The 14627-nt window shown below is 41.5% G+C and overlaps 1 protein-coding gene across 3 annotated transcripts in view; it reads right to left on the bottom strand.

Moving 5' to 3' along the window:
• Positions 1-14627, bottom strand: part of SEMA5A (semaphorin 5A) — a 477269-nt gene that overhangs the window by 52880 nt on the left and 409762 nt on the right. For all 3 annotated transcript variants that reach the window (XM_032627865.1, XM_032627867.1, XM_032627866.1), the window contains one exon: positions 5355-5502. In XM_032627865.1, the coding sequence (XP_032483756.1) occupies positions 5355-5502 (148 nt within the window). The remainder of the gene's footprint in view (positions 1-5354; positions 5503-14627) is intronic.

The following is a 14627-nucleotide window of genomic DNA, read 5'->3' as shown; positions in this document are numbered from 1 at the left end:
ATTATAACCTCAAACTTCTAAGTCACTGCTGTGGTCTAGGCTTGAATCCCAGCAGTGGGACCTGGAACAGACCCTGACCCTCTCTCTCAGCCCATCTTCTCGCAGGTAGAAGGGAAAGAGTGAGCAGAATGGTGCCACTTCTCCCTGAGGCCCACCCTTCTAGGGGCAGGCTCAGTGCCCTCGGGCACTTTACCCTGGGCTGTCTCACTCTCCTTCATCCATAAGCACTCTGTAGTCACACTTACAGAGTTGTAACAGAATGAGAGCAGATAGATCGCACCCAGCTCTCAGCAAGTACTCAATAAAGAACGCCATTTCTCCTTATTTCTATTGCCATCCAGGGTTACTGTGAGCACTTTGTTATATGACACAGGAGTCCAGCCTATCATAACGTGCCTGGATAACAACCCGAGTTTGTCTAATGATAACCTCATTTCAGTAATCCATGTGACACTATGCAGTAAGCTAGGATTTACAAGACTTGATCTGACAATCATCATCATGGTTACCAGGTATTATCAAAAGAGGTTAAAAGCGAAACACATATGCCAAATATAGGTAACATAAAATAATTTAAATTTAATGTAAATTTATATATCTCTATAAATACACACTATAAATTACACAAATATTAATATAAAAGTAACTTTAAATAGAAAAACATAAAATGTGACTTGTTAATGGTATATTATTCAAGAATAGAAACATTTTCCTGGAGACTGTGACTTGATGCCAATAATGATGGTGACAATTTCTATTTCTGTTTGCCTATGTTACTTTGTCACTGAGTAGGATATATAGACATGTATCTCGTACATTCTGTGTATCCTCCGAGACAGCCAGGTGTTTGCATTCGAGGATGCAGCCTGGAGATGTGAAACAGGGCCCCAAGTGTCCTGCCGACTCAGAGGCAGAGCTGGGGGGTGGCTTTTCCTCTCTCACCTGCCTACTCGCTCTGGGAGGCCACAGGAGTGAAGGGATGCTGTGGAGAGCTGGGGAGGAGCAGCGGGGACCGGAGGAACCCAGCACTCCTGCAGGTTCTAGACAAGCTCACTTGTAAGTGGGAGAAAATGTCTGTCCATTAAGGATCCTGATGTACCTCATTCCAAACTCATCAGAGACCTCCGCCACCAGGGAAGGACACGTGTGCCACCAGGGTCCAGAGAAGGGGTACCAGGATCACAACAGAATCAGTCATTTCAGGGCCAGGGAACTTGGACTCTAGCTGGCTTTGCCCTGCACTTCGCGGAGGAAGACAGGGGCCCCGAGGATAGTGGGTGGGCCTTGGAGTCACACAATTAACTGACTGCAAAAGATCCAGGCCCTCCCTCTGTACGCGTCAATCAGCTCCCCAAACAACCCAAGGCTCCATGGGCCCCCAAGACTCCAACATCTGGAACTTACTTTTCTTTAACTTTACTTTTTATTATTTTATTTTGTCATGGTAAACATGACAAACATTTAACATGAGATCCACCTTCTTAAATATTTCAGGGTTCAGTACCGTGTTGTTGACAGAAGGCACAATGTTGTAGAGGATACCTCTAGAACGTGCTCATCTCGCTCAGATAAAACTTGATTTCCCCATTTCCCTCTCCATGCAGTCTCTGGCAGCCACACTTGCGCTCTTTGAAACTATGTATCTGACTATTTCAGATACCTCCTGTAAGTGGACTCACATGGTATTTGCCTTTCTGTGACCGGCTAATTTCACTTCTAGCACCAATTTCACTTAATGTCCTCGAGGTTCGTTGATGTTGCCACATAAGGTAGAATTTCCTTCTTTTTTAAAGCCTGAGTGGTATTCCATTGTACGTCTCTACTGCATTTTCTTTATCCATTCATCTGTAGATAGACATTTAGGTTGTTTCCGCATCCCGGCTATTGTGAATAGTGCTGCAATGAACATGGGAGTGCGGAGTGCTTTTCAAGATCCTGATTTCAATTCTTCTGGATGTGGAGAAATTGGAACCCTTGCATGCTTTGGATGGGAATGCAAAATGATGCAGCCGCTACTGGAAACATCGTGGAGGTTCCTCAAACAATTAAAAATAAAACTACCACACGACCCAGCAAGCCCACTTCTACATATTTAAGCAAAAGAACTGAAATCAGAATTGTGAAGAGATATCAACATTTGGAACTTTAAGAACAGAGTTTCACAGAAAAAACAAATGGCTCTCAATGAGGGTCTTTAACTGTCTGAACTGACCGTCTCTTATTGAGATTTAAATAAAGGCGTGGAGGTTTAATCAAAGACAAGGACGTATGAATATCACGGGTGAAATACGGGAAACCTTTTCATGAAACTTCAGTTTAAAAATGGTGGCACAAGAAAAGTTTCTCAAGTCTTTTTATCCCGTTCATACCTGAAATTGAAACCAACTCTTTTTTTATTGGCTGCTGTAGTGCTCAGGAAATTCAAATTGTTATACTTTTCACAAAGCTGTCCTTTACTGTGTAAATAACATTCCATTAGTATACAGTCATTTGTAATAAGCTTGGACTCAGAGAAGCAGCTGAAGCCCAGGAATAACAATGAAAGAAATGAGAGTAGGAAAGAGAACTCACAGGGAAGGTGAGACCTTGTGGCTGAACGTCAGGGGCACCACCGCGCCTGATACAGCAGCTCTAGGAGGGATGAATGATCACCCTCTTCTTAGTGGGGGAGACAGAGACTCAGAACTATCACCTGACTTGTCATCCAGCCAGATATCGGCAAGGAGATAATCAATTTCATGAATCCAAAATTCATAAATTATACTTACAGCCACTACCATTTTTTCCAATTTAAAATGTCCTTACATTTGTTTCTTAATTCTGTTTTTATTTTCTCTTTTTAAAGGAACAGATCTAATATGGAATCAGATTTGTTCTTCCCTATTACAGTAGCTTCTTTGGTTGGAGAGCCCCGCAGAAAATACATGGACTCCCGTATTTTTTTTTTTTTTGGCTGTGTTGGGTCTTCGTTTCTGTGCGAGCACTTTCTCTAGTTGTGGCAAGCGGGGGCCACTCTTCATCGCGGTGTGTGGGCCTCTCACCATCGCGGCCTCTCGTTGCGGAGCACAGGCTCCAGACAAGCAGGCTCAGTAGTTGTGGCTCACGGGCCCAGTTGCTCCGCAGCATGTGGGATCTTCCCAGACCAGGGCTCGAACCCGTGTCCCCTGCATTGGCAGGCAGATTCTCCACCACTGCGCCACCAGGGAAGCCCCCTTAATTCTGTTTTTTAATGTTTAATTTTTATTTTATATTAGAGTACAGTTGATTTACACTGTTGTGTGCCACTATCTTGGTAGAAGACAAAACATCAAAAACAAACATATTTCATGGCCAAAGATTTCTAAACTGCAACCAGGATATGATCAACATACTACTTTACCTAAATAGCTATTAGTGTTTTTTAAAAAATCTTACAAATTGAACTGATAGGATACATTTTCTAAGCAAGGAAACCAAGCCCCTCCTTCATTCTGCTTATGTCCCTCATTTGGCATTCCTGCCTTAGAAGAGACAGAAACTGGAATAAATAGAAAAAAAAAGCCATGCAGGAAAAAAATCAATGCTGCGCTTCTATCGTAAAAGAATAGATTGCTCCAGTGTACCATAATAACACCTTCCTGGAATTACATGGCCAGTAGATTAACTATGGTGGGGAAGAAAAAGAAAATAAAACTAAAATACCTAAAAACTTATATTAGCCTTCTTAGAAACATTCATGATATTACTCTGGATTTGAAAACTGATGTTATCTTTTTTCATAAACCATAATTCTGTAAATTTAGACACAAATAAAGCCAAAATACATGAACATTTTGGAAAGACATTCAGTTTTTACATTTATAATCATATGTATCACACACACACACACACACACACACACACACACACACACACACACACATACTCCAGTGACTACGTAGGAGATAGGCTACTCTTTCTTTAATATAATTTTTCTTTCATTAAACTGTTTTTAAATGTAATAATTGAAGTCAGTTTGCAATAAGAAAATGAAAGACTTGAAATGTTTTCTGAGTTCTTCGTATTGCACAGTTTTAGAGACTAAAGTGCAAGATCGACTCAGGTCATCCATCCCTGTGGTTTCCCCGCAGAGGAGACAAACCTTGATATGGGAGTGGAGATTCCAGTGTTAAATGTCGAAACACCAGGAACAGGACTGATATATTTCAGCAAAGAGTAAATCTACCACATTTGAACTGATTTCCTAGAACATGTGACTGTTCACAGATTTACCTGACGCATTTTCATAAATAATTTAAAATCTTAGCATCTGAAATATCAATAAATACGTCATCCTAAACTGGATACTAAGATTTTCCTTGGTTGAAAGCTAGTTCAGGGTGACCTGGAAAGAAGTGCCTCTATAATCAGTGATAGATTCAATTAAAGTTACTGCAAACTTTGCCAGTGCAAAGGGGAAGAAATCTAATTGCAAATCCCAATAACAGAAATCTCCTTGGGTTGGGCGTAATATCTGGTAAAGCATCTAATAATCCTCTTCTTCTCTCCAAATTTCTCAAGGCTATCTGGAGTGTGTGGTCTTTGCACCTCACAAAAACAAACTTTACAGCAACACAGAAACATCCTAAGCTTCATGAGCCAAGGTTACAAAATTGCTGCAAAGACCAACTGGAAGACCAGTGAGGAAGGGCGCCAAGCCAGACCTTCTCAGGCTGAACCTCTCCACAAAAGCACCTGCACTGTCTTTGAAGCCACTCTGCAGTGCCAGCACCAGGGGCAGACAAATGAAGTGAAAGCCCAGCAGTCTTTGGTGCTCAATCATTCTGACAGATGACACAGGACGAGCAACAACATGCCCTTGCACAAGTGGAATTTTATTTGAGAGTCTAAAGTGTTAAGGGAAATAGGACCCGTTAGGGCAGAAGAAAAACAAAACCATCATTTGTCTTTTATTCCCTCAGAATGGGCACCAAATGTGCTCTGACAATGGCCCCATAAAGGTTCTCAATCCTCAGTGTCTCAGGTTTGTCCGCATTTTATAACTTAGCGCAGGCCCGGTATGATGACCTTATTCCATTTCCCAAACCAAATATAGTGCCCAGAGTTAAGCAGACTGAAGTTTCTGTACTAGCTCAGAAATGAGAACTGGAAAACTCCTGGGGCAGTATATCCCACATGAGAATATTTATTCCAATCAGCCTTCAGGATACTCTGAATTTCCAGTATCTCCTCCAGACATTCTCATTAACCAGAATCTTGTATTTGCAGAGCATTCAGAGTTTGTAGAACACCTTGTGTTTGCAGAGCATCTAGTGTGTGCTGACTCTGGACTCCCAGCTCTAGTCTGTGGGCTGGGGATGAGGAGGGCTACTCACCACACTACAGCCCGCACAGTCAGGACCATTCTCGCAGGTTCTGCGGCGAGCTTGAATGCCGCCTCCACACTGTGCTGTGCACCGTTCCCAGGGACCCCAGCCTGTCCAGAACATGTGTGGGGGGCACAGCAGATGCTCATTGCAGTATCTGTAATGAGGAAACCAAGAGGAAAAAAGCAAGGGTTTAGTGGAACGTGAGGCCACAGGCTTTCCACTCTCTGGCCCTGCACGGAATGTTGAACCCATGGGCATGCTCCGCGTGAGGGGCGTTTCGTGTTCTGGGTGGTCACCCAGGGAAGGAGGCGGATGTGGCGCTGGCCATGCTGTGTGTTCACAGACAATGGGATGCGGAGGAGACAATGAAAAAATGTCAGACTCACAATGCAGGATGGATCTTCCTGTGCAGCCAATTAGAGGAGAAACAAACAAAAAACCCTTCAAACAGACACTCAAAAAATGAGAACACATAGAAAATACCTAAGTAGGGCATGTATCTTCTAAACATAAACACTGAAAGATAAAGTAGGTTATGAATATAAAGGCAGCAAATTGTATTTGGAATTCATTTCTCATCCTCGAATCGAATAAGGCCCATAATCCTACTAATATAAGTCAAAGAAAAGTTAGTCTAATTTTAGCATGAAGCTTCAAGTCACATACTGCTAAGTTATTGTATTTTTAAATTTATTTGTAGACACTCAGAATGATGTCCAGCTACCTTAATTTAGATGACCACCTGTTACCCAAAAAAAGTTGAAGTACTATTGACAATTAGTCCTATTTTTTAGTGATTGACTATACTTCTACATGTACATTCATACTGCCAATTTTTAGCCAAATATACATGGCCTTCCTTAGCCTTAGAAGGATCAAATTTCTCCTTGTCTTTAATGCTACAAGTGAAATAAAGGGAAGTGAGGGAAACAAACAAAAAATAAGAAGGAAACAACCTGGCAAGGTGCAGGTTTACAGCTCATTAGGGAAGAAGATGTTATTCTGAATGTAGCCAAACTTAGTGAGACACATTTGGCAATTGTGTCTCGCTAAGTGCTCAAAATCACAAAGAGTACTTCCCTATCACAGGTGTGTCCAACCTGAAATGCATACAGGGAAACAGACCCAAGTCCAGGATGTGCAGGATAGAACACACTATCTTTATTTCCTTATTGAAGTAGACTTAAGTTACAATGTGGTGTTAATTTCAGATGTATAGCAAAGTGATTCAGTTTATATATATATATATGATATACATTATATATATATTTTTTCATATTCTTTTCCATTATTGTTTATTATAAGATATTGAATATAGTTCCCTGTGCTATACAGTAGGTCCTTTTTTTTTTAACCTATTTTATATGTAGTACTGTGTATATGTTAATCCCAAACTCCTAATTTCTCTCTCCTCCCTTTCCCCTTTGGTAACCCAAGTTTGTTTTCTATGTCTGTGAGTCTTTTTCTGTTTTGTAAATAAGTTCATTTGTACCATATTTTAGATTCGGCATATAAGTGATATCATATGGTATTTGTCTTTCTTTCTGACTTACTTCACTTAGTATGATAATCTCTAGGCCCATCCATGTTGCTAGAAATTGCATTATTTCATTGTTTTTTATGGCTGTGTAGTATTCCATTGTATATGTATACAACATCTTCTTTATCCATTCATCTGTCCATGGACACTTAGTCTGCTTCCATGCCTTGGCTATTGTAAATAGTGCTGCTATGGGGGTGCATGTATCTTTTTGAATTAGAGGTTTTTTCCTGGATATATGCCCCAGAGTGGGATTGCTGGATCATATAGCAATTCTTTTTTTATTTTTTTAAGGACATTCCATAGTCAGAAAACGCTATCTTAATGAGCAAAAAAATAGAGGTAAACAGCTGATTTCCAGAATGTAAGAGAGGTAATTCAGGGAACGTAGTTTCCTGACAGCAAATGTTGATATGATTCAACCGTCTTCCCATCAAACCAGGGACATTTAATGAAGAATGTGATGGATTCCGTAACAGGTACAGCCATGAAAAGCAAGAAGCCAGGCCAAGCTGAAGGGAGTCAACAGGATGAAGCACAGTGAGCATCAGTGGGCATCCTGGAAAAGAACAGAAGGTAGGAGTGGGAAGAGTGAAGTAAAAAGGGGATTGAGGGGCTTCCCTGGTGGCACAGTGGTTGAGAGTCCGCCTGCCAATGCAGGGGACACGGGTTCGTGCCCCGGTCCGGGAGGATCCCACATTCCGCGGAGCGGCTGGGCCCGTGAGCCACGGACGCTGAGCCTGCGCGTCCGGAGCCTGTGCTCCGCAATGGGAGAGGCCACAACAGTGAGAGGCCCGCGTACCACGAAAGCAAAAAAGGTGATTGAGGAGAAGTGAATAGAAAAAGGCAAAAGGAGTGGAATGATGTATCTTTACATGAATAGGTGGAAGAATTTGAACTTTATTTGCAAGGAAGCAAGGAAATCCCACCAAGCTCCAGAGACAAAATAGCACTGTCAGAGTTAGAGTGAAGACTGGACAACAGGAGTTGATGTCTCCTCATCCTGCTGGCGCTGGAGCCCCTGAGGTGAGAGGAGCTCTCCATGCCTGAGCGAGGGGTCTGAGCCTCCAAAGGCTCAGGGTGAGGGGTCACATGCAGGACAAGTTTCTGGAGCAGATGCCGGCCAGGAGGGCATAGATGCCAGCCACCTGAGGGAGAGATAGCCCAAGGTGAACAAAGAGGGTGGTGATGGCAAGGGAAGGGACGGGACATCACATCCACGGCGTCTGGTAGAATGGGAAAAGATGGCAGCCGTGTGGACTACAGAAAAGCAAATAAGTAAACAGCAGAGTCCAAAGTCAGCCTCTCAAATGTAAGGAGGAGGCATGCTTACTTCTAGGGAGAGAGGGTTGATATCTCACAGCGGAAGGAGCCTTCAGAGAGTCGAGAACCAATCAGGAAAATGGTTAGGTCTCTAACTCTCCACATGAAAGAGTAGCCAGTGCAACTGAATACTTATCACTCTTCCTTGTGTGCTTGATTGTTTAAGACAGATCTGGGAGCTCAGGACTCTGGACAGTTTCACATGTGGGAAGGAAGGGGAAGGAGGCTTCTAATTAAGAGATTGTGACCTCTAGATAGAAGAGCCAAAACAACACTGAGGACACAATAGATGAAAAGCATCTGACCTCAGGAAGCCTGTGCAGATGTGTAGAGTTACCATAAGTAAAGCAAAGCATCCTGACTCCTTAGTGATTATTAGCATACACGTTGGTGCAAGGATTGTTCTGTGAGGCAACTGCCATTTGTTTTAAGAACGCATTTGGAAGAAGTAAGTCTAGAAAGCTCAGAACATCAGAACTTTCAGCATTTAATTCAAAATATCCATGTGTAGCTTCTCTCATTGTGGATAGAAGGCCACCTCCTGTTTCCAAGGTGATTTTGCCCATATTTAAAAAGGAGTCCTTGACTCCTTGACATGAATTTCAGCTTGCAGAAACAAAAACAAACCAACAATAAGAGTAGGGAGGGCAAAGGAAAATCTTACCAAAAATACTTATAAAACCCTCGACTTTTAATAAAAGGCACAGCAACTGAGCTCCCACTTCCCCACAGCAAAATAAATCATAATGCATAAATCCTTTCTCATCTCTGCCTAGAGCAGGCCCTCCCTTGAACACGCTCAGCGTATTATTACAGCTGAAAGTCCACAGCTGGATAATTTGGTAACTGCGTGTAGCATAGAAATTTCAACCAGTGTTGTAAATGATTTACTTGGCCTCATTTTTAGGTGGTCAACAATGTGCTTTCCCCCCTTCTCTTTCTCTTTCTATAGTAGTCCCATGACAAAAGGCACACCAGGATATGTGACTGTCGCCCTCTGCAAGGGAGGTCAGAGGGAACTAGAAATTGCCAGTTTGTCCCTTTATGTCTGGATTTCACTCACGAATTCAACCTGGGAGAGTCTGCTCAGAGGCTAAGCCCTTACAAGCTCCTAACTCTGGATTCTCTGCAATTTCAAGGAAGTACTGTCCCTCTGCCCCCCTAACTCCTTCACCCAACAAACACGTGCCACTGAGAGACGTACCTCTTGTTAAACTCCTGATTGGGCCTCTAGTGTCACAAACAACAATGGGCGTCTAAACTTAGTTACTCTGGTGACTCTGGGTGTGCAAGGATTTTTATTAATTTATGGATAAAATAGCTACACAGTAGACCAGCCACTGGCTCCTCATTCTCTAGTCCTTAACACACAGCTGGCTTTTACCAAATGATAAGCTAAACAGTTTTGAAATTTTATTTGCTCTCCTGGACCTCTAGCTTCTTAAAGCACTGACAGTCACAGATACATTTCATGATGCATTAAAAATTAAGATTTTAATTTTACCCATGACTACTCATTCTCATTTTGCATTTAAAAATGAATTAATAGCCCAGCAATATTTCTCCATAAATTATCCCTTTTTCCACAAACCTAGTCTCTGTGAAGAGCATTGCCTTTCACAATCCTGTATAGACTAGACTTTCAATAACGTATCATGTTCCTTGTCCTATTTCTTTATGCTACAAATTGTGTTCTGATGTGGTTCAATCCACGTTGGTTTCTCACTGAAACCTCTGTTAGCCTGAACCAATCAGAGCACTGTTAGAACTATTTTCTTCTCAGTTCGCCTTTAAGTGATTGTTCCTTGGCTGGGCCACACTGGGATAATGGAAACTTTTGTGGCACCAGAGAAACTGTACATGTATTGAGTCCTCCATAATATTATTTTTTACCCCAAGGGAAAGCTAAGGGAACCAGTAGGATAGTGATGATAATGACTTGCAAAGAGCATCACTTTGGTTCATCACAGGATTAAGTAAACTTGCCCATGAAGACGAAGAAAAATCATATAATAAACCCCCTTGGTTCCTGGGTCTCTTAACTTTGGTAATGCAGTGGAAAGACTCAAGCATGGTTTTCATGAGCCTTGCTTCCTGGAATTCACATCCTGTGTAAACCCCTCCCACTCAGGGTGGGTGGGACCTGGGACTTGTTTCTAACCAATAGAATATGGCAAAGATGACAGGCTGTCACTCCCATGAATATGTTACATAACAGTGTAATGTCCTTCTTTCAAGAAATTCTCTCCCTTGCTGGCTCTGAAGTAGTAAGCAGTCAGATGCGAAAGGCCCAGGTGGCAAGGAATTGTGGGCAGTTTCTGGATAACAGCTTCAGTCCAATGACATGGAAGGAACTGAATGTGGCTGACGACCATGGGATTTAGGAAGCAGTCTCCTCCCCTCTCCTACTGAGCCTCAGATGTGACCATGGCCACAGTCTACACCTTGGTGCACCCTTGTGAGATCCTGAAGCAAAGGACCCAGGTAAGCCCTGTCCAGACTATGAAACCACAGAAACTGTGAGCCAATAAAGCATGTGGTGTTTTAGGCAGCTAAGTGTGAAGTAATATTATTATGAATGACAACTAAGACAGATCTTGGCACCTAGGCATGTGGTGCTACTGTAAGAAATATCTAAAAATATGAAAGAGGCTTCAGGACTAGAGAATGAGTAGAAGCAAGCAGAATTTTGAAAAGCATGGTAGAGAAAACCCAAATCACCTTGAACAGACTGTTGGTATACATGTAGACTTTGAGGATGCTGCCAGTGAAGGTTTAGAAGGAGATAAAATAAAGAGTAAAGCTCAACAACAACAAAGCAAACCCAATTAGAAACTGGGCAAAGGCCTAGACATTTTAAAAAAAGGTATACAGATGGCCAATCAGCACATGAGAAGATGCTCAACATCATTCGTCTTAGGGAAATGTAAATCAAAACAACACTATACTTGCTAGGATGGCTATAATCAAAAAATGAAAAATAACAGGTGTTGGCAAGGATGTAGAGAAAGTGGAACACTTGTACATAGCTGGTAGGGATGTAAGTGATGAAGCCAATGTAGAAAACAATTTTGCAGTTGCTCTAAAAGCTAAACATGGAATTAATATATGACCTAGCAATTCTATACATATATATACACACACACTCCTACATATATATATACACAAAAGAACTGAAACAAGGACTTGAACAGATACTTGCATGCCAGTGTTCATGGCAGCATCATTCACAGTATCCAAGAGGTAGAAATAACCCAAATGCCAACTGAGAGGTAAATGGGTAAACACAATATGATGTAGCCATGCAGGAGAATATTATTCAGCCTTTAAAAAGCAATGAAGTTCTTATACACGCTACAACATGAATGAACTTTGAAAACAATATGCTAAGTGAAATAAGCCAGACATAAAAATATTGTATGATTCTACTTATATGAAATCTCCTAAATAGGTAAATTTATAGATTAAAGGTTATCAGGGGTCGGAAGGAGGAAATAATAGGGAGTTATTGCTTTTTGGTTTCAGAGTCCCTGTTTGGGGTGATACAAAAGTTTTGGAAATAGTGTTATGGTTGTACAATACTGTAAATGTAATTATGCCACTGAATTGAGCAGTTAAAAATGGCGAATTTTATGTTTTTATATATATATATATATATATATATATATATATCTTTAGCTCAATAAAGAAACTAAAAGAAGATAGGATCATATTATTAGAAGCTAGAAGAAGGGAGACCCTTGTCATACAACGAAGAGAGCTTCCAAATTTGTTACCGCAGTTATATGGAAAGAGAGACTTGGGTTATATAGCTAAGGAAATTTCCAAGCAAAGTGTTGAAGGTGCCACCTGGTTTCTTCTTGCTGCTTATAGTAAAATGTGGAAGGAAAAATAATTGAGGGAAGCAATAGTAAATGGAAAGAAACAGGTCTGGATGGTTTTGGAAATTCTTGGCCTCTCCTGATGGCAAAAGACGCTAAAACGAAGAAGCAGCTTCTGAGCACTGTCAGGAAAGGTGGACATAGAGTAAAAAGCTGAGGGTGTGACTGTACAACCTTTTGTTAAAACCTCAGAAACATCAAAAGATCAGAGTAGTGTTCAGTCATACAAGGAGTCCTTTCAAAAGATCAAGAGCAAGAGTCGCAGATCCTTTCAGTCACAAGCAAGCTGGAGGGTGTTGTCCCTCAGCCATCTCAGCAGGAACCCCAGGTAGAGAAGGGCTATCTCAAAAAGATCTATGGGTGTAGATCTCTTCAGCGGAGTAAACCCCAAGGAAATTCACAGAAGACTTATAGAGTTTATTTCAGCAAAAAGATCGCCAGCTTAGACTGAAATGTATGGAGAAAGTACAGATGAAATGAGGCTGTTGGAAACCCAGACTTGTCCTGGCAGGAATCAGGCTGATTAAACTGCCCAGCTGGAAGCACATGCTACCTTTCATGAGAAAGGAAGGATGATTCAGGAAACAGAAGTGAGAGCCCAGAACACAGAGCTAAGAATTGTGGAGAATCATGGCCAAGCTTTGAAACTTAATCAAGCAACTCCATACACTTGTCTGAATAGATTTCAGAATTTCAATGGAAATTTCTTTGTACTTTCCATTTCCCCCCTTTTTCAACAGGACTATCTGTAGCTGTAACCCTTTGCCTGTCCCACCATGGGTTCACTGGGTGTGTTGGTGGCAGATAACGTGTCTCTCATTTTAAAGATGGACAGACTGAGATGAACTACACCCAGGAAGGCTCATTCACATATGGGTCTGACTTAAATAAGGTTCTGGACTTTGGGGAAATGATTGAATGGTATAAAATTTTGTGGAAACTTGGGAGGGCAGAAATGCATTTTGTACACGGCAGGGACACATAATCGATGCTGGCAGATAAACTATATGGTGATCCCAATGATCCCTGCCCTTCTGATGTTCATATCCCGTGTAATGTACCCCTCTTGATTGAGGACTGGGTCTGTAACTTTCTTCTAGCCAATAGAATATGGAATGGTGGAGGTTTGTCGCCTTTGTGATGGCATTACATAGGAGAGTGATGTCCATTTTGCAAGGAGATTCTCTTCCTTGCTGGATTTGAGGAAGAAAATGACCATATTGCGAAGGCTCACTTGGCAAGAAACTGAGGACCGTCTCAGGCTGACAACTAGTGAGACGCTGACATCCCAGACTGACAGCCCACAAGGCACTGAATGCTGATAACAGTCACATGATCTTGGAAGTAAATCCTTCCCCAGCTGAGCCTCAGATGAGACCACAGCTCTGGCTAAGCAGAGAGCCCAGATGAGTCATGTAGGAACTCCTGGTCCACTGAGACTTGAGTTAATAAATGTGTGTTGCCTTAAGCCATTAAGTTTTTGTCACACAGCAGGAGAAAACAAATACAGACAATGACATTTGCATTTTGATAATATTTATACACAGAGATCCATTGCTTCATCCTTGCTGGTAGCCTTTTTAGGAGTCAGTGCTTCTATTCAGTTTCTGCTACTCAAGAAAATCATTTTCCAGGAAGTTTCAGAACAGAAAAACAAAATGCCCATGCCTTTTAAAGTACAGCTAGAATATAAGTTACATATTTTCTTTATCCATTATGTAGAAAAAATGATGTAGCTATTTCTGAGATCTCTGTTGCAATAAAGCTCTCATTGAATTTTTCATATATTGGAGATTTTATCCCAAATCAAAAGTCACTGACTGTAGTCCTAACATTAACTTCGGGACTTTGCCAGGAGAGCCAATTTATTCATTTGTGGCCACTCAGGAGTTCTTTATGGTTGATGGTGTTCAAATAAACACAATGTGATTTTATTAATGATTGTGTATGTCTAGTCCGTCGTCTTTTGTACCTTCTCAGGGAGACAAGGCTCTCCTTTAATCTCGAGTTTAGTTCTCAAATTTCCCTTTTTTCAGAATCAGAATGGTATTTCTTTATGTTACTTAGGTAGAGAGACTTCCTGCATAACATGGCAAAGAAACCTAAGAACCGTTTGTTTGTGAAGACCAAGAAACTGATATCGTGTGTTTGTCTTTTCTAGTTTTCATTATTTTCTTGAATGCTCCCTAGAAAGGCAGTTCCAAAGGGAGACTTCCCCGGGCCACAGGCCTTGTTCTTATCATCCAGGCGTCTCTTACTTAAGTCCCAATGTTCCCTTCTTAAGCAAATATTCATCTAGCCCAAATGAGTGTTTCTTCTGTAAAATAAGAATATATTAAGTGTAAGTTCCCCAAACACATTAGCCATCCTGATCTCTTTCTGAAAATGAAGCTTTATGAACACTTGTAAATGGATACAGAACATACACCTGTGTTAACCACAGAATTAACCAGCTTCTTCCTTCCTGCGTGCTCAGCCTGGGAAAGGTGATAACAGGTGTGAGGTTGTGGAGGTGCCGTGATTTTAGGAGTGGCT

The sequence above is a fragment of the Phocoena sinus genome, chromosome 3 (assembly GCF_008692025.1).
Source record: "Phocoena sinus isolate mPhoSin1 chromosome 3, mPhoSin1.pri, whole genome shotgun sequence".
In the NCBI taxonomy this organism is placed as follows: Eukaryota; Metazoa; Chordata; class Mammalia; order Artiodactyla; family Phocoenidae; genus Phocoena; species Phocoena sinus.
Note: the sequence above shows the minus strand (reverse complement) of the source record. Positions and strands in the feature narration are given on the sequence as shown.